Source organism: Archocentrus centrarchus, chromosome 6 (genome assembly GCF_007364275.1).
Source record: "Archocentrus centrarchus isolate MPI-CPG fArcCen1 chromosome 6, fArcCen1, whole genome shotgun sequence".
NCBI lineage: Eukaryota > Metazoa > Chordata > Actinopteri > Cichliformes > Cichlidae > Archocentrus > Archocentrus centrarchus.
Window position 1 is genome coordinate 26,573,055 of NC_044351.1, and position 24,060 is coordinate 26,597,114.

Genomic DNA, 24,060 nt, shown 5'->3' on the forward strand with positions numbered 1-24,060 from the left:
ATACTCTGAATAGAATGAGACCCTGAATTTTCTTTTCACACTACAAAACTTTCAAGCTCTTCCTTTTAATCCCACAATAAAACATTTGAATCTGTCCTCAAACCACAAACATAAACTCCAGCCAAGTATAATATAGAGTTGACAGATAAATTATTTCTGTGTTCTTTTCTTCACCTTGTGCAAACATTTGCAGTTGGTCTTCCAGCATTAGTTGTCATATGTTCAGAGATTATGAGGTCAGAGTGGGGGGGGACACATACCTGTGTCCATGTGCAGCAGCATGACTGAAGCAGTTCATGTCCTCATAGAGGGATGAATTAAGGGCATTTCCATCATGGTTCTTTGATAAGGGGTCAGCACCTCGTGCCAGTAGCAAACTCACCATCTCATAGTTGCCTGGGAAGCATTTAACAGTCATATAAATATTTCAACTCTAGTCACAAAGTTGCTTATAATTTATTATCCTTGTGTTTATTTTACTCATTTGTAGAGTGTACTAAATTTTTCATCAATTATATCCCAAAAATTTTAGCATTTTTGTTTCCTTTTGTTTATAACTGGCCGTTTTAAACCTTTATACACAAATGTCCCGCTTGTACCACAAAGATAAATGAAAAATCATCACATTTTATTTGGCAGTTTTAAAACAATCAACAAATTCATTGCAGGCGCTATTTACACACTGTCACTGCTGCAATGCAGAGCATGTGTTTTCTTTACTCGAGCTACACATTACTTTCAGATGATCCCAGAGAGAAATGCAGGCCACAGACTACTAAACAACCACAAGCGGCACACTGCTGTTGTCACTGCCCCTTCATTTACTCTCTCATTTCCTCATTCCTCCCGCTGAGTCATACGTTAATCCTGTGTTACTCTAGGTGGTCTTTGGAACTAGCACGCTACTGGTTACAAATGAGAGTTATCATTAGCTGTTTTGAAGGTACCAGACAAGCTTTGAAACAAAATCTTTTCCTAACCCTCCAACTCACTTTCTGCCTCTATAACTATATAGTAAGTGGCAATTTAGCAACTATAACTGAGATCAGAATACAGACATACTGTGAGATGGACATCACTAATATCAGCTGTGCTTTGCGTGTGTTTGCCCACCTGCTGCTGAAGCCAGCTGCAATGGAGTGTCTGCTGTATTCTCCTGTCCATTGCGGACTGCAGCCCCCTCCACACTTGCCCCTGCATCCAGCAGAAGCTGTAAAGGCACATTGGCTGTTACATTAAACAATATCTGATATATTGTAATTATAATCTAATTATAGCTTGACCTACTAGTACATTTGAAATAACCACGTCCACAGATGGTTCAGAACTTTTTAGAACATATACACACACATATGGTATTTATTTAAAGGGGTTCACAATGTATGTGTTTCAGACCTGCACCACAGAGATGTGTCCATGCAACACCGCGAAGGTGAGGGCCGCCCAGTGTCGACTATCAGGATGCACAGAGGGGTGCTTGGGGGTGCAGGGTGGTACCTGGTAAGACGGGACAAATCAGAACTGTACAGCAAGATCACACACACACAGAAAACCTTACATTCACTACGGCCTCTTAGATGTTTCAGAATGGAAACATTTCCTGTTGATAGATGTAAAGGTATACAAAATGTGCAAAATTGAGACAGATTTGTCCATCTGTTGGAATTATTGAAGCATATTTACCGCCACGTCAAGGTTGGCCCCAGCATCAATCAGCATCTGGACGAGGGCTTCGTCTCCAGCTGCGCAGGCATACATCAGAGGGGTCATTCCCTGAGTGACAGACAGAAAGGAGTGAAATGACAACAATTATAACAAAGTTATGTTTCCATCACTTCTAGGGATATTACATTGATTTTCAATAATTTCCTGGAGATTCACACTTGATAGGAAAAAAAAAAAATAAAATTTATTATGGACCTGCTTTTTGTCCCTAAATAGAAGGTGGTTTGCTGTGTACATTTATATCCCTGCAACTTAAATAAAAGCAGTGCAAGTACAATTTTCAATACCTGGTCATCCATGCTGTTCACCCCGTCTGGTCCCAGTAGATCGATTGCTTGGCCAATAAGATCTGTGCGACCACAGTTGAGCATCCGAAAACCCAAATCAAGGTGGAACTTATCAGAGGCAGCTTTGGAGTCGAGACGCTTGAAGGAGCTAAAGCAACACTCAGGCCTTAAAGAAATAAAGAGAGAATAAATAACCAGTTAGCAATTCATTTCTGAGCACTTTAGCTGACGGCTAATTTATTTGGATCTACTTAGGCTGTTTAAATTATTTTTGCATCTTTATATATCCTTTTTTATCCACCTTAATGATGGCTTTCTTGAGAAATAACTAAAGACTTTGAGGTTAATGAGCCACATAATAACTAACAGACATTAATCTACTGTATACAATCATTTGCTAAAGAGAAATTAATAAACGACAAGCGTCTAGTGTATGGCTCACATGAAACATCAATTTTGATTAGTAAGGTTTATATTTATATTTTAAGCACTTTCATACCAGCAGGACCATCTCAGTGAGTGAATGAGTGAGTTCTCACTTACTTCAGTTGTCTTGGCTCACAGTCCAATCCTGGAAGGAGAAGCCTGGCTGTCTGTCTGACATCATCACTGTCCACTAACAGACTCCTGCGATGCTCAGCATGAACTATGGCCACCCTCATCCACTCCATCAAAGGTGGCAGCAACAGAAAAGGCCTATAAAAGGAAAAAGATAAATCACTCAACTTCTATTTGTTTTGGCCCAATTATCATTGGTTATGAAAATGTGTTAGGTGACAGACATTTTTATTTAACTGAATGTAAATTGATATCTTTATCGTACTGAAGCCATAAATGATGATCAGGCTCCGTAAAAGATTTTATGCCCTTAGTCTGGAGTGTAAACCTGAACACTCATAATTCAGTCACTCTGGGAATTAGCTCAGACTGTCTTCAGTCAGGTGACTTACAACACCCCAACGCACATTCATTTTATAACATGAGTCACCTCGGCTAATCACACAGGCCTGCTTTTAAAGATCGACGCAGCTGGCGCTCTGGTGTGATGTCATCAAGTAAGCGTTCAGCGTGCATAGCATATATGACTAATTTATATTTACATATTTCATGCATTTGTTCGTTAGGTACATATACAGCATGAGGCTGTTGATGGATAACAAAACAGAACAAAACATTTGTTCACTGTTGTATTCGTGAACATGCGATGGCACTTTGAAAGTTCTTGTTTGATTGCTGTCTTTGTATCTTTCCCCATTCATTGCCCTTTTATTGTCTAGCTTGTTATCTGGTATCAGTGCCTTCTTGTCTGTGCTTTGCTCCCCCCATATGTGCATAGAATGTGTTTGTGAACAATGACAAATTACCATGAATGTGACTATTGTTTGCTTTTGATCCTATGAAGCCCCATTTAAGAGCTGTTAATGATTGTTTGAACAACGTCACTGTAATTAAACTGCCTTTCCCATGTGGAGATCTTCTTATCAGTGGCCTTACATGTGTACTTGGAAAAGAAGAAGAAAAGACTTCAATGCATATAATCAATATACATAGTAGGAGAAGCATGGGGATTATACAGGCATATAGCAATGTAGTAATGTAGTTAATGTCCATAGCACTGGACCATTTACTCTACTTACTGTGCTTACTTTAATCAGTAATCTGAGGCATCTTATGGCAAAGAACCTTCTGTACCACAGCACTCATTCATCAGTGGATTGTTAATAATGTATATAGTAAAATGGCTCTACTTCTCACAATTTATGTAACCTGAATGCAACATAAACTGAACAACTGCATTTTTTCTTTGTCCCGAATAAACATAAATAATGACGCTTTTCTTAACTAGACGGTCTGACCTTTAATAACTTTTTTGCTGACATATTTGAGGCCTTAACTGAATTTTGAGTACCTGCAGCTCCTCTGCTGTCAGCTCTTCAAGTCTTTTTTTTAGCCATTCTCTCAGATGTTGCCTCAGTACTTTATCAGTTGCTAGTCAGTCAGAGGGAGGAGCTCCTGCTGTCACCCAGGCATGACAGTTAACAAGCAGACAAGGGGATCAAGGAGAGGAGGGATAGTTAAGTGTGGCTGGTAGGTGCACATAATGAAGGCTTTAAGTGTTTGGGAGACAGCAGGTGGGGTATGTCAAAATAAAGAAGGGGGGGTTGGGCGGCAGTCTGTGGATAGTGCAACGGGTGCAGAGTGATAAGAAAGTCACGTTTCTAAGGATGGGCTCAATGGGCTTGGGAATCAATGTTTATTTCTCTCTTAATGGCCTCCACTCAACACAAATTGGGCTGTGTGAGTGTGTCTGTTCATTCGTGTGTGGATTTGTGCACATGTCTTTGTCTTCCTGAATGCCACAAGGCATCCACCCTGCTACTAGACTGCATGCTTGCTTCCAGACACTAACTAGAGCTCAACTTGCTCCAATAACGTGAAGCTACCCAAGGATTTTTTTTTTTCAGTCCTTCCCTTTGACAATCAGCATGGGGTTTGGTAAGTTAAAAAAAAAAAAAAAACCCTCAACAATAAAGGCAGTGCCTTTCTGTTAAGAACTGACAGCAGTTTTTAATAAGATATTTTTAGCTTCATTTTTATATCCGTTACCCTTTGTTGTTCTGTGTGTGTCCAGACGTGTTCTGCTGACAGATGAACACTTATAATGTCCCATGCTTTCTCTCCTATAGGCCCAGTCTCCTATTTTCAGAACTGCTTCCCCCATACACCTCCCATTTGACCCCCGTGTGTGTCCAGGTTATGCCCCTCAGCCTGAAACACAAACTTCAGCTTCACGAGAGTCTCTGCAACATCAAAAGCCACAGTCCTGTTAACACTGAAACCAGAGAGTGCTTTTGACTAACTTATTGACCTCTCATGCTAAGGCTCCATACAGAGAACAGCAGGACATAAAAGCACAGACATTCATACGCAAACTCTCCCACACATGTTCGCACACATGCACATGTAAACGCTGGCTCTGATTCATGGTGCCTTGCTTACCACCATCTGGCAGGTGATAAAAAGATTGTGAGCTCAAATCATGGTCAGGTGTGTTCGAACTCTGACCTGTCCAAAATGAAACGCAAAAGCTTGTCCCATGTGTCTTGTATGATCTATAACCTGAAGCCAGTGAGTCCACACTGTAAGAAATTTCAATCAGCTTTTAAAGCAGACCTTATAGTGATTTGCCAAGGGTCAAGGTTAATCACTGATCTAGTTTCAGATTGCATTCATAAGGGCTTAATGAGAAGAGATATAACAGGGATCCTCAAATCCAGGCCTCGAGGTCTGGTGTCCTGCAGGTTTTAGATGTGTCCCTGATCCAACACACCTGAGTCAAATATGGAAGTCATTAGCAGGACTCTGGAGAACCTGACTGCATACTGAGGAGGTAATTCAGCCATTTGATTCAGCTGTGTTGGATCAGGAACACATCTAAAACCTGCAGGACACTGGCTCTTGAGGACTGGAGTTGGCCACCCCTGATCTAAAATATCTCTCTTCCTTTAGGAAGCAGAGGATTTAAGGGTAGCAGGTCTGTTTAGAAGAGTGTTGGAAGTGATTGTTTTTAGTGATGGTGAAAAAGAAAAAAAAAAGGTTAACAAGTATTAATAAACTTTATTTCTATATGTTTGTTTAAAGAGTGGAGTGCAACAATAAGCATGCACACGGACAATAATATCTGCCCTCCCACACTTTAAGTAGTCTCTTACTCCAAAACAAGATTATTACTCATAACTAAGCAGCAGCTTTAGAAGGATCAAAACAAAGAGGGTTTCTCTTGCACTCTTACAGATTCTGCAGTAAGGCTCTCACCAGGCTTCCTCTAATGTCTGACAATGTGGCCCACACAGATCTGGTGGTTTTGGGTTTCCACCAAAGGTTTTATAAAGCTCTTAATAGAGGCTGAGCCAGATAGATGGAGAGGCCCACTGAAGGAGAGAAGCCTATATCATTACCAGGCACTCGTATTGTAATCACTACCAGGTTTTCACACCACCTGAGTGTGTGTTCTCTAACATTCACAGGCAGTCACACAGGCATAGGGATATAGCATACAGAAAGGCAAACCAGTGTTTGCATAAAGTATAACAGGATGCCAAACATTTTAATCCTGGATGCATAAATTATGCGTGTCCAGCATTTAAAAAACATTTCAGGACTTAGAAGCAACAGTCAGGATAGGCAAAAGGAAGGAGTGTATTTTTGCTGTTGTGTTCAACTTTGATGCTAATGGAGACCCCACCTTTACTCAGACACACTTTGTTTGGTTATTATTAAATGTATAGGAGACAGCTGGGCTTGTTTCCATACACACATGCAATAAAGGGAAGAAAAGGTGAATATTTTGGGTGATTTCACTGTGAAAACATTCATGTAACTATTATCATCTCAAATATGCCATGCCGTCATTATAATGTAAGAAAAACTAACACGAGTTTTTTTTTTTTTTTGGGGGGGGGTTGAAACATTATCAAGGGAAAAAAAAAACCCTCACTAACATTAAATTACTGCTGCAAACTGAAAACACACACTTACACTTTTAGTGTGTTACCTTGCATTACCTTTAGAAATGCCCTTATAGGTCAATATATTAAAAAAAACTACAAAAATTAACCTTTACACATTTGTGAACACCTTCAGCTGCCAGTTTTTTTTTTACATTTCTGACACACAAACATGTCTAAGATTTCTTTCTCAGAGCAGAGCCCGGTACTGGCAGTCTGCAGCTACTTTTCTCAGACACGTGATTAGAAGTACTAATCTTACCTTAACCAAAGACACATAATCCATCTATTTATCTGAACTGCTGAATATCACAATTCTGACTGCACACCACTGTGAGCAAACAATGATGTAACTCAATGTTTTAGCAAATTTTCTCTCATTTTGTAAGAAAGGAGACGTGACTCAGTTAAGCATTACTCCCTGCTTTCTGTGGAAAGCAAAAAGCATGAAACACGCTGCATTTTCCCACAGACCCATCCAAAGAGTTTGGGAGGGTGGGGGGTTCAAATTATCTGGTATGCAGATAAAACCATAGCATTTAAATAAAATATGACTAATGTGCTGCATTGTGTGCAGACTGAGCAAACATTTTCAACTTCTCGTTCTTGGAACACAAAAATTGCCATAACTGCTCAATGCAACTAAGAAAGTCTGAGCAGACCCCTAATGAAATTACAGACCATTTGTACCTCTTAAAATTCTGTTAATCACCAGTCTTCAGCCTAATTTACACACTAAATGTGCAAGTCACCCTTCTATCACTCTAACACCTGGAAGCTTTTGCTTACTTGTAATTCAGCAACACAAAATTAACACTCAAAAGAACAAAAGGGTAATAGGATTAGGAAAAGGTGAGAATGAAATGTTGCCTCCTAAAAGCATTTTGCTTCATTTAGCACCAATTTTTGAAGTTAAAGGTTTCAATTTTGGTTTGTTTATTTGCAGCGGCTACACTTCTGGCATTAACCACACTGTTGTCAGCTTCATGAATGAAATAAAATCCTTTGAAATTACAGATGCAGTTATGGAGATAAACATCAAATGTATGAAAGGAAAATAGGAGTACTATAACACTTACTTTCTGTGGGGAGGATCCAAAACCAAAATGGAAAAAGGTCAATGGTTAAGATTAGATCTGTAATTTCACTGCCTGTTGTACACTTTGAGGGAGCATTTACACTGCTTGTACCCAGTCATGCATGATTCCCACCTCTCTTTGCTAAGTGCCATGCGTGGGGGATCCAAATTGGGATTCTCCATGGACTCCATTTGTGGGCAACGCAGGAAGTAGTAGAGGGTGTGGAGGGCGTCAGGCGACCAGGACACAGGCTGCTGAGGACGGGCGTGGCGGACAGGGCTCAGCCCTGGACGTACTGAGCTCAGGCGCTGCATGTGGTGCATTGCACGGGACACCAGGTCACCTGGAACCAAAGGAACAGGAGACAGATTGAGACAGACAAAAAACAAACAAACAAACAAAAAAAACCTGAAGTTTGACAAATTCTTTTCCTGTCTGTAGTGCAGTATGGAAATAAAGTAAAGTCAGCAGATTCATGTGTGTGCCATAAAAGAGTTGGCATACTAAAAACTGTTCACTATAATAGCCCCATGGGCTCTCAGTCAAACCGGATTTCCCCTTTTCCTAAACCACTCGCCTTACACTATCCTTTACTCCCTCCATGTCTCTAGTGGTACTTGCCATTAGCGAAGCCAGACGACCAGTCTAAATAGCCATTCATCTTTAATTACCAAAAGAGTTAATGGGCTAACACGTAGCTGATCACAGGCTTGACTGAACTGTTTATATAGTCGCAGACTAATTATAACCCTCAACCTTGAAAGGTGTGTCAGTCACACAAACAAGCATTATTAACATTTCAAGTCTTTTACGAAAGTAGAATGTAGAGATTTTTACGACCACCACGTATGTGAACGCTGTCCTGGGATTAAAGATAAGAATAATGCTGCTCATCAGACGATTCATCAGTCCACACAGTAGTAATGAACTATGTGCAACTAGATAAGGCACATTTAGCTCACTGTTTGTTCAGTGTGATATGCAAGACTTCTTAAAAATAGACAGACACAGAAAAAGAGATCCTAGGCATAAGAGAAAGTGTAAAGCAGAGAGTCATCAGGGATCAGGAAGTGGAGGAGAGGCAGGGAGGGGCAGTGTGAATGAGGGGGCCCAGGACGAACTTGGGATTGCTCATTTAGCATGTTTACCCCTTTGATAATTTCTAACCAGACTACTGAGAGAAGGGTGCTGCACACTGAGTGTGTCTGTGTGTCAGGTTTGGGGTACTTCTAGGGGATAAGATTGGGTAACCCTCCCAAAACAGACCCCACCTAAAGCTGAAGGCCCCCTTTGTGTTAACCACCACCAGCAGTCGCTCCAGGAGGTCTCGTAGGAATTATTGCCCAAGATGGCGAGCCGCTCCCTGGCTTTCCACACTATATTATGCCCTGAAGCTAAGCTGAGCTCCAGGGGTCAGAGGCCTATGAATAACTTCACTCTTAGATTACAGATATATTGGAGTCCTTGTGGAAGCTGCAAAATCAATAAACTTTTTTTTTAATATATAAATTGGTAAATACTTTTATCTGGATTTTGTGAGGCTGGCAATTGCCTCTGTAGCTTTAAGCATGAAGTTAATTTCAGTTTTGGTTATTCCATTACTGTTCTTTAATATTTACACTATATTTCCTACAGTTTAGGACATTTAATTGAAATGTGCAGTATCCTACTATCTGTTATCCATCATGTTTATGTATCTGGCCAAGTCCAGTTGAGTAATATAGCAGGACTAAGCAGCTCGGTACAGATGCTCCTGTGTCTGCCGGGTGTCTTGAGCTATGATCAGAGTGCCAAACCCACTGTGTTTTTGCTGTGTGTATGTGAATTAATGGACACAAGCCTGTGTGTGTTTGTAGGCGCGAATAGGTCTGGATACCAGCCCTGCCCAGAACAGCACAAATTCACCCCACCAGAGAGATGTTGCACAAAGAGACCACTGAGAGAAAGAGTGTGTCTTTGTTTGAGTGCATGTGTATACTTTCTTAATGCCTCACTAACTGCAGCGGTGTATGAACTGTGGCCTTGTGCTTGAGGAACAAACAGCAAAGTGTTAGCTCATTTAGAGTAGGAAACGTACCCCTGCTCTGTCCAACAGTAATCTCCATCACTTTTCCTCTGTCCTTGCCACAGCACTCTCACTCTTCACCTCTCTACCTTTCCATCATTTCCTCCTGACCCTCCATACCTCTAAACCCACCCCCTCGTTTAAACTTAATCCTCTACTTTACAACTTCCATCTCTCAAACGACCTCTGTTCCCGTCTTTATCGTACTTGTTAATAACTTGATTCCTGCTCTTCATTGCTGCCAACTCCATCACAACCTCCAGTTTAAACAGACCACATGTACTGTAGAGTACAGTAAAGCTGTGTGCCTGCACGACTCCATGTTTACCTTCCACCATGTATATTAATGTCTAGAGTTGCCTATGTTCTAACCAATCATTCAAAGTCTAATGTCTAATGGACAAATAAGTGCCAGCCAGGTCCTTGCTTCTCAGTAGACTTAGACTTTCTATTACTACATCAACCCAAAGGAAATCATCCCGATAAAAAGAGCAATACAATTGCATTCAAACTGACAGCAGGCTATAATAAAGTCAATAAAGTCTGAGGCATGTTGGCACAGTCCAAATGTTGTATTGTGGACTAACTTCAGTCTGAAAAGAAAAAAAAAAAGACTGTGCAGTGCTTTGCAAACAAATTACAAATGGCAAATATACAATCGGCGGCATTATGACTTTATTCTCCAAAGCTCCATGTGTAGATAAACTGATCCACTGTTTATTTTTAGAAGAGCTGGCATTAGATGAATTACACAAAAAGGCTCACAATGAGACTTGGGACAGAAAATGATAATTATATATTATCTTTCCTTTCTACTTGACTGTCTGAATTCATGTGTTTTTTTTTCTTCTGTCAAATGAAAAAAATAAAGGTTCTCTGTCTTTAAGAGAAGAGTGGAAAAAGCTATTTTAAAGTGTTATAGCTTTTTTTTAAAGCTATGACACTTTATTATTTCTGGGAACTTGTACTTGTCTTTTATGGTATGTGTAGCTTCACAGTTCAGAGCTCATAGGAATTTAATGAATTAAAACATAATGCGGAAAAAGAAAAACTTCTAATCGGAGTATAACCAGGAACACACACTATTTAGTAATACGTATACTCACTGAGTTCAGAGATGCTGCCTACGCAGGTAGCCAGCAGGGATTGTTCCAGAGTCCTCAGCTCCAGCTGGGCATAAGCATCCTCCCTGCTGTCCACAGACGTCTGCTGGTTCTCTGTGTAGGGACTGAAATGGGCTGGGAGAGACAAAACACCTACGGGCACAAAAGCAGAGAGGAAATTGTATTTAGGTATGATACGAACCATGTGAATCGACCTCCATAACTTCTGAAAAATCCGTCAGAGCTGTTGCTGCAGAAATCCCTAAACAATTGGTATTTGCTCAGTGCATTTGTCATAATCCTTGTAACATGTAATCCACACCGCTGAGGGCAACTAAACACACAAGGGGAATGTGAGCCTTGCTCTCCGCACATTCAGGAAGGTAAACAGAGCACACAGTGACGTTAGGCTAATACAAACAAAACAAAGGTATACTGCATTAGGCGCATGTTGAGGAGAAAGTAAAACAATGATAAAATCAAGTTATGTATTTAGTGTTAATGTGAATACTTGCCTTTGACATTATTACATTATGACTATTTTTCCAATATAGAGCAGAAATCATATGTAGTTGATAATCATCTGCAGTGTAAAGATGGCAAAGTAGATACATGACATTGAGGCTGATTTGTCAGTCAGATGGAGGAACAGTGAGTAAGACGAAGGTACATAAACAAAATACGGTAGAAATGGCGGCATCCTTCACTATAACTTATACAGTGGACGTGCTTAGCAGCACTTGTTAAACGCATCCTTTACAGTTGTAGATTTTTATCACGTGAAAAGCGGAAATGAAAAAATGTGACTATAATCAGGAAATAACGTGTAATACTGTAAGCCAACATTATGAAATTGTTTCCAATACACTAAAATGATACAATTTCATGTGTTGTGAGACAAAATTGGTAATTGTACTGTATTATAAACACACAGCTACTGACTAACTAAGGACAATCTTGGACAAGTTTGGCATTTCCTCCTTGCATGAACACTCAGGAGACCCAGTTAGTCCAACCCAACCACCTCTGACAGTTTCTGTAATGTTATGGGGGAAAAAAATCTGGCTGTCAGATGAGCAGGCAAAGAGATACAATCATTTCTTGCATAACCCAATAATGTCCTGTTCTTTCACTGCTCTAATTGCTGTTTTCCAGCTAAAGTGGATAACAGTAGTGACCAGTCAAAGTAAGAACACGGAGTGCCCTTTTCTGTCTTTTAAAAAAAGATCTGCTGGCTGTAGCTCTCAGCTTCATTAGCTTTGCCTGGTTTATTTGAAGTTTTTTTTTTTGTTTGAAAGCCAAGATAGCTACTGTGCATCTAATTGATCTGAGTGAGTGCAGTTAGCTGCCCAAAAGTTAACCTTTATTTTGGCTTCTCAATCTGAAACAAGCTTTCTGCCAAGCCAGAGGAAATAAGTAGGAGATGGCCAAAGATGAAAAAGACAAATGGAAAAGAAAGAAAGCTGATCAGAGTAGGTTTGTGATTTATTTACAAAGCCAGAGGAAAAAAGCTGCATCATCTTAAACTCTCCCTTCTCTCCCAAAAGGGAAATGATGGACTGCTGTCCCTAAAATGACATTCCCATGTGCTCCCAGCAAGTGATGTGCTCTCACTGGAACCAGGGAGGATGCTGAAAGAAAAAACTGCTGAAGCATGTTGAAAAAAAAAAATGACATCACCTTACGCTGAAGTCTTTTCCTTTTAATGATATATGCCAGCAAGAGTTAATGGTACTTAGAGTTGACTGCTGACTGAATGCAGACTATTTGCACACTTGTCTGCAAATAATAATAATAATAAATTTCCCCCCTCTTTTTCTATGAAATTGGTTATACACTTTGAATATAAACTCAGCACAAAAAGTAAGGAAATTTGTTTTGTTTGATTAATTCTTTGTTGTAACAATACTTATGGGCAATAAATCTCATAGTGTTGGAAAGCCTGTTTATTTTCTCTTAAATGGTGCCACAGTATGTGAGTTGCACCCATGAAAAACTTGACAATTTTTCTCTGCCAATGCTAAACAGCTTATTCTGCTATTTACTCTTATTTGTATTCATAAACAACACAAATAAGAGTAAATATTCTGAAGAAACAAGACATACTGGCAATTAAGCAATTAACAAAACTGGGGCCTCAGTGGCATGCGGAAGAACCATACACAGCCACAGCATCCTAGCACCTCCTCCTCATGTTCGCCACCGGCTTGGTCACACATTGCTGTGGGATGGCATCCCATTCTTCAACCAGCATTTGTTGCAAGTCAGCCAATGTGGTTGTGTTGGTCATTCTGGCATGAACAGCATGCCCAAGCTGATCCCACAAGTGTTCAGTGGGGTTGAGGTTAGGACTGCAGGCAGGCCATTCCATCCTCTCCACTCCCAAATTTTGAAGGTAGTCTCTGAAAAACCCCGCTCTGTGGTTGCAGAATCTCATCTCGATATCTCTCTGCATTGAGATTGCCTCCAATGATAAGCCTGACTGTCAGCAACTGGGGTACCAGAAGCTCCAAACAAGAGTCAATAGCAGAATAAGCTGTTGGGCACTGGCAGCGAAGACTTGGCAAGTTTTTTTTATGAGCGCAACCCACAAACTCAACTCTGCTGCTCAACCCACTAATGCATTTTCTTTACAAATGGGGCACCATTTAAGGGGAAATAAACAGGCTTTCCAACGGTGTAAGATTTATTGCCAAGAAACATTGTTATAACAAAGAAATAAATCAACTAACACAAATTTCCTTATTGTTTGTGCTAAGTTTATATTTTTGCTTTAAATCCTTCAGATGCATCATAATGCATGTGTATATTATTGAATTTTATATGAACGAAAAATAGACCGCTATCAGTATGGAAGTTTTATTGTAATGATTTTATAATTTGTGAAAAGTATAGCAGGCATCATATTTGGAAAATTGTTTCTGTTGTTTGGGCATTAAAAAAAAAAACCCCCAGAAGCATCTGAAAGTGACAAAAATCTCCCACAAGCAAACTGTTAAGCCATTTTCACAGGTAAACTCCAGACACTGTGGGAAGATAAGGGCATTGTCTGAAGATGTCCTTTCTCACATGCAGCACCCCACTGGAGATCCTTCACTTCAAAGACATTCTCACTACAGGAAATGGTTTGTTTGGTTTAACTGTAAGAGAAACAAGGCCCACTGGTTTTTGCTACCTGCACCATTTTCACATCTCACATAGCACAATTAAACATTATAGAGAGTTGGCAGGTTATAGGGTGCTTAATGTCTGATCTGACTGCATCTGACATTTGCTTCTCTGTCAGCTAATGTCTGCAAAGGTTGAAGGGCTGCAATACGTGTGTGAAAACAGCATCAGTGTCAGAGCCAAGGGGTGGAGTTCATGAAAGGCTACGCAGCTAGCAGCATTTGATATATCACCATTATTGATACTAAATATACTGCCTCACTGACAAAACTGTGTGCTGGAGTCACAGTAGGTTGCAGTAAGTATAGTGTATTGTGTTGCACTGAGTATTGTCCCAAACAGTTTAGAAGGATTTGTTCTTATTATACTGCATGATTTATGACTGAGACTATGAAATTAATCACACTGCGCCCCTTCCCCTCCACCACCTGGCACACAACAGTAACCATCACAGTGCAATTTGGCATCAACTGTGTATGGACACAAGTGCACACACAGCATTTCACACAAAAAAACAAAAGGGGCCTGACAGCTAGAATATCTAATGGTGTTAGAGTTGGATTACTCAACACAGTACATGATATGCTGATTTCTTAAAAAAAATAAAATAAAAATGATACAATTAAGGATATATTCATTCCAGCAGCGCAAGGCTACCAAAGGGGGAAATCTGGTCTCATGCAAAAAAAATCTCTCTCTCGTACTTTCTCTGCAACATCTGCCTTGTATTATATGTGCTGACTCCCCATTCCAACACAATAGAAACGGCTGGCTCTAGCAGACTACTACTGCTACAAAGAACATGCATGCACACAAACAAATTATACACAAGCTTCAACTCATTCACAATCACTGACAAGCACAAAGACTCCCATACCCACGTCTGAGCACAGAATTCCCATTTGCACTCCTTTGACGTGAAATTTCAGGTATACTTTTAAATAGAATGAGGGGTTTTTGCTATATCTAATCATTCCTTAAAAATAACACTGGGTATAAGTGCATCAGGCGACTGGAGCACTAACATGTTTTCAAGACCTCATGGGAAACTTATCTAGATTATTCTCCAAAAGTTATTCTTAGCTTTCCACAGAAAACAGAGGAAAGTTTGCTACACCACGTTACACAGTCAGAAGGCAGAAGTTTCACATTATTTTCATCTTTCTCTACAGATTCTTCTCAGGTGCCTCACTGTGTGTACACAACCATTCTTTATGGTCACCATAACCACAGTGGTCTCCATGGCAGAGTAGTGGGTATTGCTGTTTGTCACATGTAATGAGAAGGACTCATCCAACTATAGTTTAGCTCAAAGAGCAATTTTGAGAGATTCTGTCTCAATACTGTGGGTGAGGTTGTGTAAAAAATGAATATGAGGAGGTGTGTGCAAGACTTGTCTTTTTAAGTGAGCAGTGGTGTAAAAAATAAGTTATTTTGACTCCCTGTAGTGGGACTTACCAACCAAAAAGTCAGATTTATGTTATTTATTTCCTCAAAACCTTAACTTCAAAACAGAAACCCGATAGTACCATAGGACTGATTTCAGTTGTGACATGTACCAGCCTCAAACTGTTCAGAATGTGTTCAGTCAGCTCTTTAAACACTATGTTCTTTGACTTCTTGCACTGGCACAAATGAGCTAAGAACTATTCTCAAGAAAACTAAAGAAAAGGCAGATCACCAAGACCATTACATTTTGCCTTCTTTGTTGATTTCTTATTACTGTACTTTAATCTTAAGTCTATATTAGCATGTTATAAGGAGAACTAAAGGAGAATCTTAAAAAAAAAAAAAAAAGTTGAGACAGTTTCAGTTGATTCTGTAATATTATTTCAAAGTTGTGGCAAACGGTTAAAGCCACTCAGTATTTCCCACAGTCCCACCCCGTTGCTTGCCTCACCCAGAACCCCAGCCTGCGTCATTTGGGCCTGATGTAGGTCTGAAAGCCAACCAGGGCCTGTCCCCACCACCACTAAATAATACGAGTATCAGTAGCTCCAGCACTATGTGAATTATTTTTCTCTGGGAGAGGCTGAGGATAAGATGACGGGATATGGGTAGGAGCTAAGAGGAGGAAAGGGACTAAGATTGCAGAGCTTTAGTGGAAGACAAATGAGTCATGTAGAAAAGAAGAAAAAAAAAAAAGGATACAACTGAGAAGGAATGGGGGGGGGGGGTTTCTGAGGCTGTGAAGAGTGGAAGTGGAAGGCAGGGGAAGACAAGTGACACAAGGGATTCATTCTTTTGTGGCCAATATGGCTCCATTTCTGAGGCTGACCTTGCAAATGTCATGTGGGGAATCTCGGCTCCAAATCAAAGCTGAAGCTTACCACAAAGCCTATGGCAGTTCCCAGCCCATCCAGACTCTCTCTCAGGACCATTACAGCTCCTCCTAGCTCTGCCAAGCTATCACTCACAACTGTGTTTGACATCCTGGTGAAAGGAGGTCAGAACAATCCAACAACTATTTTTTTTTTTTGGTGTGCAGAAAGTTTTTGAATGTAGGCCAGGGAGGCTGTCACTCTCACTTAAGTGTCTTCATAAGTCAGTCAAGCCATCAATTTCAAAATGCCAACCCTTTTTGCCACCAAATCTAAACTCTGAACTGCAACCTGCAAGGGCAAATGCTAAAAACCCTTTGAGTGAGAGCTGATTGAAGTTAATGCATCCTTGCTTTCCCCCACACGCCTCGACCCTTACCCTTTGTTACTCTTGTGTTATCTCTCAGTGCAACAATTTGTTCTACTTGACTCTAAGTTGTTTTCAGTAGACATGCTTTGTAGCAATATTAATAGGTTAGATATCTAGACTCTGAAGGACATGACTGCCTCTCATATCTCATTGTCCTTGGGTTTTCTCTAAGTTTTCAGACTGTGGCAATTTATCTGTTCAGAGCATAATATTCAGCATGCCAGGCTTTCACAAGTTCAGACTATAAACACTGTTTTAATGGCCAGAATCAGAAAATACACACGAGTAGGCAAGAAAAAAAAAACAGTGTGATTTTTAGATATTAAATAAATATTAAATAAATAGAAACTGTGTAATGAGCACTTTCACAGTTTTTTTATTTTAATTTTTGTTCCCACCAGTAAAAATGCATTCTTTGACTCTAATTGGTCTGCGTGTGCTAATCTGTTTTGTCTACTGTAAAAAGAGCGTGTGAAAGACACAACACATTGCTGTATGTTCTCAATGAGCTGATAGAAAAGTTAAGACTCCACACACACGTAAACACCTGCCTCTCCCCTTTTAACAGCCTCTCCATTCATTCATTACAGGGTGGATGGATCAGAGAGTCAAGGAAAGGGGGCTTCAAAGATACTTCCCCTGGCAAAGAAGGAGCTCTGATTCTGCTTCAGGAGGCTATAGACTTGTCCTTTTGTGGCAACTGGAATGTGGACAGTCACACAATAGCTCAGTGTTTGAAAGATAAGTCACTGGGTGTATATCACTCCCACCGTCTTTTGCCTTTGACACCACAAACGGCACATACACTCGTGCTTCATGCCTCTCTAGTGGAACCCATATGCCAGATGTGATCCTTCACTCATAGGCCCGACCTCTTGTTTTCCACACGTAAAGGCTCTAAGACACCTGTTTTTCACACATCCAACCTCACCCGAACAGCCACAGTCTTGTTTCTAGATATTCTGTGCCACACACCGGCACTGAGCATGACTTCAGAGAGAACAACAGTAAAATTCATGGCAAAGTATTATTACTGTATATGTGTATATCTCTGTAGAATCAGGAGGCCTAATTGTGGTCTGCTACACTGACTGCAGCATACAGTGTTAAAAATATCCATGCATTTTCTTGCTCTGGCAAACCCTCCTAATGATGTTATCTAAACAGATTTTTTTTTTTTGTAAGACAGAGAACCATTTAGAAACTTCAAGTGGGTATTAATATTTGGGCTTAAAATAATCCATCATTTGACAGGTTAGCATATAAGGTTGACTTTCCAAGCTCAAACGACCTATGTGGAGCATGGAGTAGACAGAAGAGCATTCATAAGTCAAAACTGCTGACTGAAGCAACCATATACTGGAGTATGTGTGTTCAAATCATTCTGTTTCTGAATTAAAAGACATCAGAAGTAAAGGATATCTTTCACACACAGTCTCACACAGACACACACGCACACACAGCTTTCAGAGCCTGATAAATCACAGACTTTGATAGACAAGTGAAGTGAGGTCTGGCCAACATCCCTCTGACACCTCTGGTGACCCCCGGCTTTAGGGGGCCACGGGTCAAAGGTGGTGTTCAGTTGGGGCTAAAAAGGGAAGTAACCTTATCAGCTGTGTAAAATGTAGTTTCCTGAAGTCACCGACTGAGAACAGCTACACACATCATTAATCACAGAAGACACCAAGTTACATCTTACAGGTAAAGAGAAACAAATTTCTGTACCAGAGAGATATATGTGTGTGTGTGTGTGTGTGTGTGTGTGTGTGTGTGTGTGTGTGGGCCTGGAACTGACAAATTGGTTCACACATTTCTGCATTGTTCCACTGTTGGCAGCCAATCCAAAAACCCAGAATGCAAAACTAATGTGCACAGAATGTCTGAAATGAAGGTTTTAGGTCACACTATGTGAACATTGAGACAGAAAAGTGTTACTTTAACCATGAACTGTACTGCTCAGTTGGATAAAAGATCTAGTATCTTGAAGTGCTCAAAGTCATGCTGACAAGCCAAATTAAGTGGTTCCAACAGTGAAACAATTTGACTATTGAGCTGTAAATATGGTCCGTAGTAACATACCTACAACCACCCCCAAACACACTCTCACTCAAATTAGGAATGGTAGGATTCAGGGGGCGGCTGGCTTTGGTTTTCCACAGACTTGAAAAATCACATTAAGCTCTACACAACCAACCCTAATCCTAAACATGACTTCGGCTTTCTCCCCTTATCCGCTCCCTTCCTCTGCTCTCCCCCTTTCCCTCTCTAATCATGTTTTATATTTTACACTCCAGGCTGACTGTGGTGCCTGGGGCGAGGTTGTCTCATGCAGCAATCCCAGTTTCCATATGTGACATATATTGGTGCAGGAAAGGGACATTATAGCTCTATGACGATGATTTGTTTTATAGGGTTCACGGGCTTATTGTACAGTACTGGAGATGAAACTATATACTCTATGGAAGCTGGTCTTGTTTCTCTAATTTTCTCTCTCACTCACACACACACACACACCCCTAACCTCTAATCCACCCTATTAATAATCACACCACGTGCAATGGAGTAAAGCACTTCAATAAATAATAAAAGAACAAAAACCAAAAAACAAATAAGATCACAGGAAAAAGTGAGGAGTGCAATATAATAGTGGCAGTGTAACTATTCTTAGGTTTACAGACAAGCTCTCATTATTGTCCCTTTTAAATGTCAACACATCCATCAGCTCATGCCATTAGTAAAAGAGTGGACATTATTGCCTGGAGTAGATCAATGGCTGGCTGTTATATCTATTTTAAAGCAGAAACAGTTAACCTCCCTATGGGCAGCAGGCTGGGCAGGAATGTACAAATTGTGTATGTGCAGGCATGTGACTGTGTATTTGCACTAATTGCTCCCTTTATGTCTCTGTGATCAGCTCATTTTCTCTCAGCTGGAACTTGAGTGAAGGAACAAAGAGCCAGTCAGCTTGGATGGCAGACAACATGTTCATTGAGCAAAGGTCTGAACCTGAGCTCGACACGGACTCAATTCTCAGTCACACACGCTAACAAAAAACGCAAACAATAACACAGGCAAATCACAGTCCTCCAGTTTATAGGAGAAGAAGAAAATTCAGCTTCACCAGCCAGCTGGCTGTGTAAACAAGTGAGTTATATGCCTCAAAAATATTTGTGTGTGTGTGTTGGTGTGTGTGCAGTGATGGATCCTTAAAGCCACACATGCAGAACTTTGAAGGTCAAACATAATTCGAGCTGGCAGGACCAGTTCACAACTTCAGTGATTTATTCACAGTAACCTGTACAAGAATTCAGCATCTTAGTTTTAATTTAATTCACGCACACTTGGATTTGTCACCATTAAATTATCACACTGCCCTCAAAATAAATGTGATGATGAAGACAGAAATAACCCTCAGCAGCCTGAGACTGCTCTATGCATGTGGAACTGTTTAATTATCACCTCAATCCCTCTCTGTCTAACACCTTTAAAAAGCATTTCGTGACTTACCATTTATTGGACTGAGCTTCTAATTCTACCACTTTCTGCTCCCTAATTCTTTTTTTTTTTTTATAAACACACTAAATTTAGAATTCACAAATTAGCCTAGACATTAATTAACACACTTTAAGAGTGACATCCGCAGTCACAAATATTTCACTTTCAAAAGCTCGAGGACATAAATTCACAACACCAAATCCTTCTGAATCCTTTTTTCTACTGCAGCATGGTTCTCATAATCCAAGTAGTGGTTTTTGATAGTGGGGCTTTGGAGTCTGGTGTTTTTTAAAGAATTAGATCCAAATTCCCCCTTGTAAATCTAAAGCAGCTTTCTGCTGATTAACATTCCGGGTTGGGCTAGGGAGAGACAAATTCATGACGCAGTGAGTCAAATTGGGGGGAAGAAACAAGGTTGGTGGGGTGGTGGATGGATTACCATCAGCACTGTAGGTCCTCTCACTCTTTCAGTCATTGCTTTCTTCCTCTTTGTCATTTTTAAGCTAAATCAGTTGTCTGATCTTTCAGAAATTAATAACAGCTGTAAAATAATACAAAAAAAAAATAATACATGACTTTCTTCTGAACTTGTTGACTGAAAAAGTAACAGCTTAAAGTGTACAACTCAAACAAAGTAAAGTAACTTGAGCAAAAGCACTTTACTTTTAGTTTACGTGATTAAAAACTGCAGAGTCAGCTCAATAAACATGGAAGGCTATGGTGTCTCTTAAAGGCATAAACTATTTGTAGAGCAGTATTGCATTAACCCTCTTACTACTATACATTCCAATTAAACCTGCATTAAGAAAGAACCACCCACAGACTCACTCCATCCCATTATAGCCTGCCATGGGTGAGATAAATAAAGAGGATGAATGTGCATTATTTCATGGACATTACAACTCATCAGCATTTCTCAGTAGCAGAGAGTGAACAAAGCTGAGCTTTGCTCAAAAGGCCAGCAGCTCTTTGTGTGGAGTAATGAGCCGGGCTGGTCCATTTACATCTGTCTGACTTTACAGGCCATTGCTGACAACAACTGTCATCACTACAAAAAGACAGAAGAGAGTTCGATAATGGGAGGGGGAGGCAGAATTGTAACATTGTATGGCTAGAGTGAGCAGAGCACCTCATGGAATTAGTCAGGAAATCAATGCCACTGATGGAACATGTGTAATATTGGAAATAAATCAATGGGCCACCCTAACTTCAGACACAAAAGATGACATTGTGATAAATGTGCTTGGTCCAGTCTGGCCACACACATATAAGCACAGAATGAAATAAATGTATGCACCAATCACTTCCATAAAGAGCACAAATGATGGGGCCGTGTGTCAGTCTCACAGATGACAGCAATAAGCAGCCAGCAGCACTAAATATCATCCGTCTGTGTGACCTGGGTGTGTTTGGGACCTGCAGGGTGGGTCAAGATGTCCACCTCCTTAGCAATAGGCAGTAAAATACCTTTAACCAGACCAGCTACCTTATTCAAGATGCTCTATGACCCATCTGACACCAATTGAGGTTTACAGCTCACCCATGACCCCAGCACACCCTGCCTCACACACAGAGAGTGTCTACACCTGAAAACAAAGCCTACTAAAAGACCATTCCTGTATTCAATTATGTGATCTCTGGACCTCCAGCTCTTCACATGCATAAAGCAACACTTACACACACAAAGACCCACATTCACCCTCTTCTGTGTTCATGAGGTAGTAAGCGCCCACATGATGGTCAGCAATATAGGAGACACGTAAAAGCTAAACAAAGTATCATTGCGTTTTTTAGTGCACATACAAAGACACTGATGGCATTGCGGTGGTGGACACTGGGTTAGAGACCTCCCTGATTTGTCATAAGAGATGGGTTTGGTTGCAAGAAATTCAAAATCAAAATAAAAAATAAAATGAGTCAGTGGGCATTTTTCTACTTTTCTAACAATGATTTTTTTTTTTTTTTGATTACCATGATTTTGTGTGTGTGTTTTGTCTTTTCTCTTTCTCTTAAATATGCTTAAAATGAGAAGCTGAGAAAAGAAAATCTTTGTTAAATGTGAAACCACACTGTCCTTCTGTACTAAAACTAAAATACAGATAAAAGTTATCACTCTGGCCCTTATCCTCTTCATGTAGAAATGATGACTGTGCTTTAGTTTATTTTTGTCCACCTCAAGCTATAATTAGAAATGAAAGGACACAAATCTCTGTCTGATGAAAACACATTTATTTCAGTGTCTTTCTGACTAACTTGTAAACTGGCCAAACATCACAGAAAATCATCATCAGTGTTAATGTTTCTTGTGAAAAATAAAAATAAAAATCGCAATGACCTTACTAGGAAATACAAATACTGTGACAAACTTAAGAAAGCTGTGATGAGTTTTTGCTGCTTCTTTTCTATGAGGGGCACCTGCTCACACATTCCACAGCAACAATCATGGCAGCAACACAAATAAAGTTGTGGGAGGTGAGCGTGTGTGTGTATACAGGGGCTATGTTTGTTGATGTGTGTGTTCCCAGCTGTTGCTTCTGCAAGTGCTATAGACAAGCTTCACTTACTGTCTTTCATCTAAATGCTTTAAAAGTTCATTTTCATCATTTCACACAGGTTTTTATTTCTGATGCATGTTTTAATGTCTCTTTCTGCTATTGTCCCTCTGAGTATGAGAGTGTCTGTGTGTGTGCGCGTGTGTGTGTAGTATGCAGGTCAAGATGAGTCTCTTCCACGGGTCTCTGTGGACCACCCACTGAAGGTCCGTGCTCTAAGCAGCAGATGGGAAAAAGGCAAGGATCCCAGACAAGATATCACAAGAGACTGTTGCCGTTCTCCATCTCCGCTTCCTATAACTGTAAAACCAGAACAAACAGGGGACTGTAAGAAGTACAAGCCATGTAAATTTGCCAATTTGTCTTTAAACGCTTAGTAGCATGTGTGTGTGTGTGTTTGTGTGTCTGTGTGGATGTGCATGCATGTGTGTTAATGCCTTTCTTCCTGAGGACAGCAGAAGACCCGGTCACTTCACTTCAGCTTACTTTCCCACAGTGCTACCCAAAGCCACAATGGCTAAATAATAACTGACAGACTTTTAGCCCTTCCTAACACAAACACACAGAAACTCACACCCTGGCACACATATGAATTTTATATTACCAACTGTATCTTTTACAGAAATTAATATAACCTGGCAGGAAATTTGTGATAAATCATCTTGACTGACACTGCTTGACTCTTATTTACAGCGTTAACAGAATAAAAGGATAAAGCGAGTATGGAAAAGTTTCCAGATTGCTGCACAGTCAACCCACTCAGACTTGTAATATGTGCTGAGTGTTGGGCTCTAACCACCATGGGTATTGTTAGTAAATCATGACTATTGAGAGGTGCTAGCCACATCCTGACCACACACAATAAAACACACAAACCCCTCTACCCTTCCCAGAGAGAAATGACTACACAGCAGCCAGAGACACTTTAAATGGGGTGGTGTGCATGGGTGTGCGACTCTTTTAGAGGAATGTTTGTGTGTAACAAATTGGGGGAGAAGACTATAATTGCACACACACTCACAGATTCAATGCAAATGGACAACCTGTTTTCATTCTCCTTCTCCTGCTGTATGCTCTGTGTGTGATGATGACAGCTGAGCATGTGTGCAGGCCTTGCCTATCTTTATTAGCTACCATCCCCTGCAATTCCTCCTTGTCTGACAGTTTTTCATCAGGCAAAATCTCTATTTTCTTCCCCATAATTCACCACTTTTTAAAACTCTAACTTTTAGTTCTTGTACTTCCTGTTTCGTTCCAAGACAAACAATAATGCTTGCTTTGCCCACTCGGGAAACCCCATAACCACATATGGCTAGACAGACAGAAGGAAAGGTTCATGGGATATTTCATTCAACTGCTTGCCAAGTGTTCAGAGTTGGGGTTT

At 40.3% G+C, this 24,060-nt stretch overlaps 1 protein-coding gene across 1 annotated transcript in view; it reads right to left on the reverse strand.

The window, feature by feature from the left end:
• Positions 1-24,060, reverse strand: part of abtb2b (ankyrin repeat and BTB (POZ) domain containing 2b) — a 40,213-nt gene that overhangs the window by 3,569 nt on the left and 12,584 nt on the right. The window contains exons 2-9 of the mRNA XM_030731335.1: positions 10,771-10,920; positions 7,732-7,942; positions 2,556-2,708; positions 2,013-2,178; positions 1,684-1,773; positions 1,396-1,497; positions 1,114-1,210; positions 261-396 (exon numbers count right to left, since the gene is read on the reverse strand). Of these exons, the coding sequence (XP_030587195.1) occupies positions 261-396; positions 1,114-1,210; positions 1,396-1,497; positions 1,684-1,773; positions 2,013-2,178; positions 2,556-2,708; positions 7,732-7,942; positions 10,771-10,920 (1,105 nt within the window). The remainder of the gene's footprint in view (positions 1-260; positions 397-1,113; positions 1,211-1,395; positions 1,498-1,683; positions 1,774-2,012; positions 2,179-2,555; positions 2,709-7,731; positions 7,943-10,770; positions 10,921-24,060) is intronic.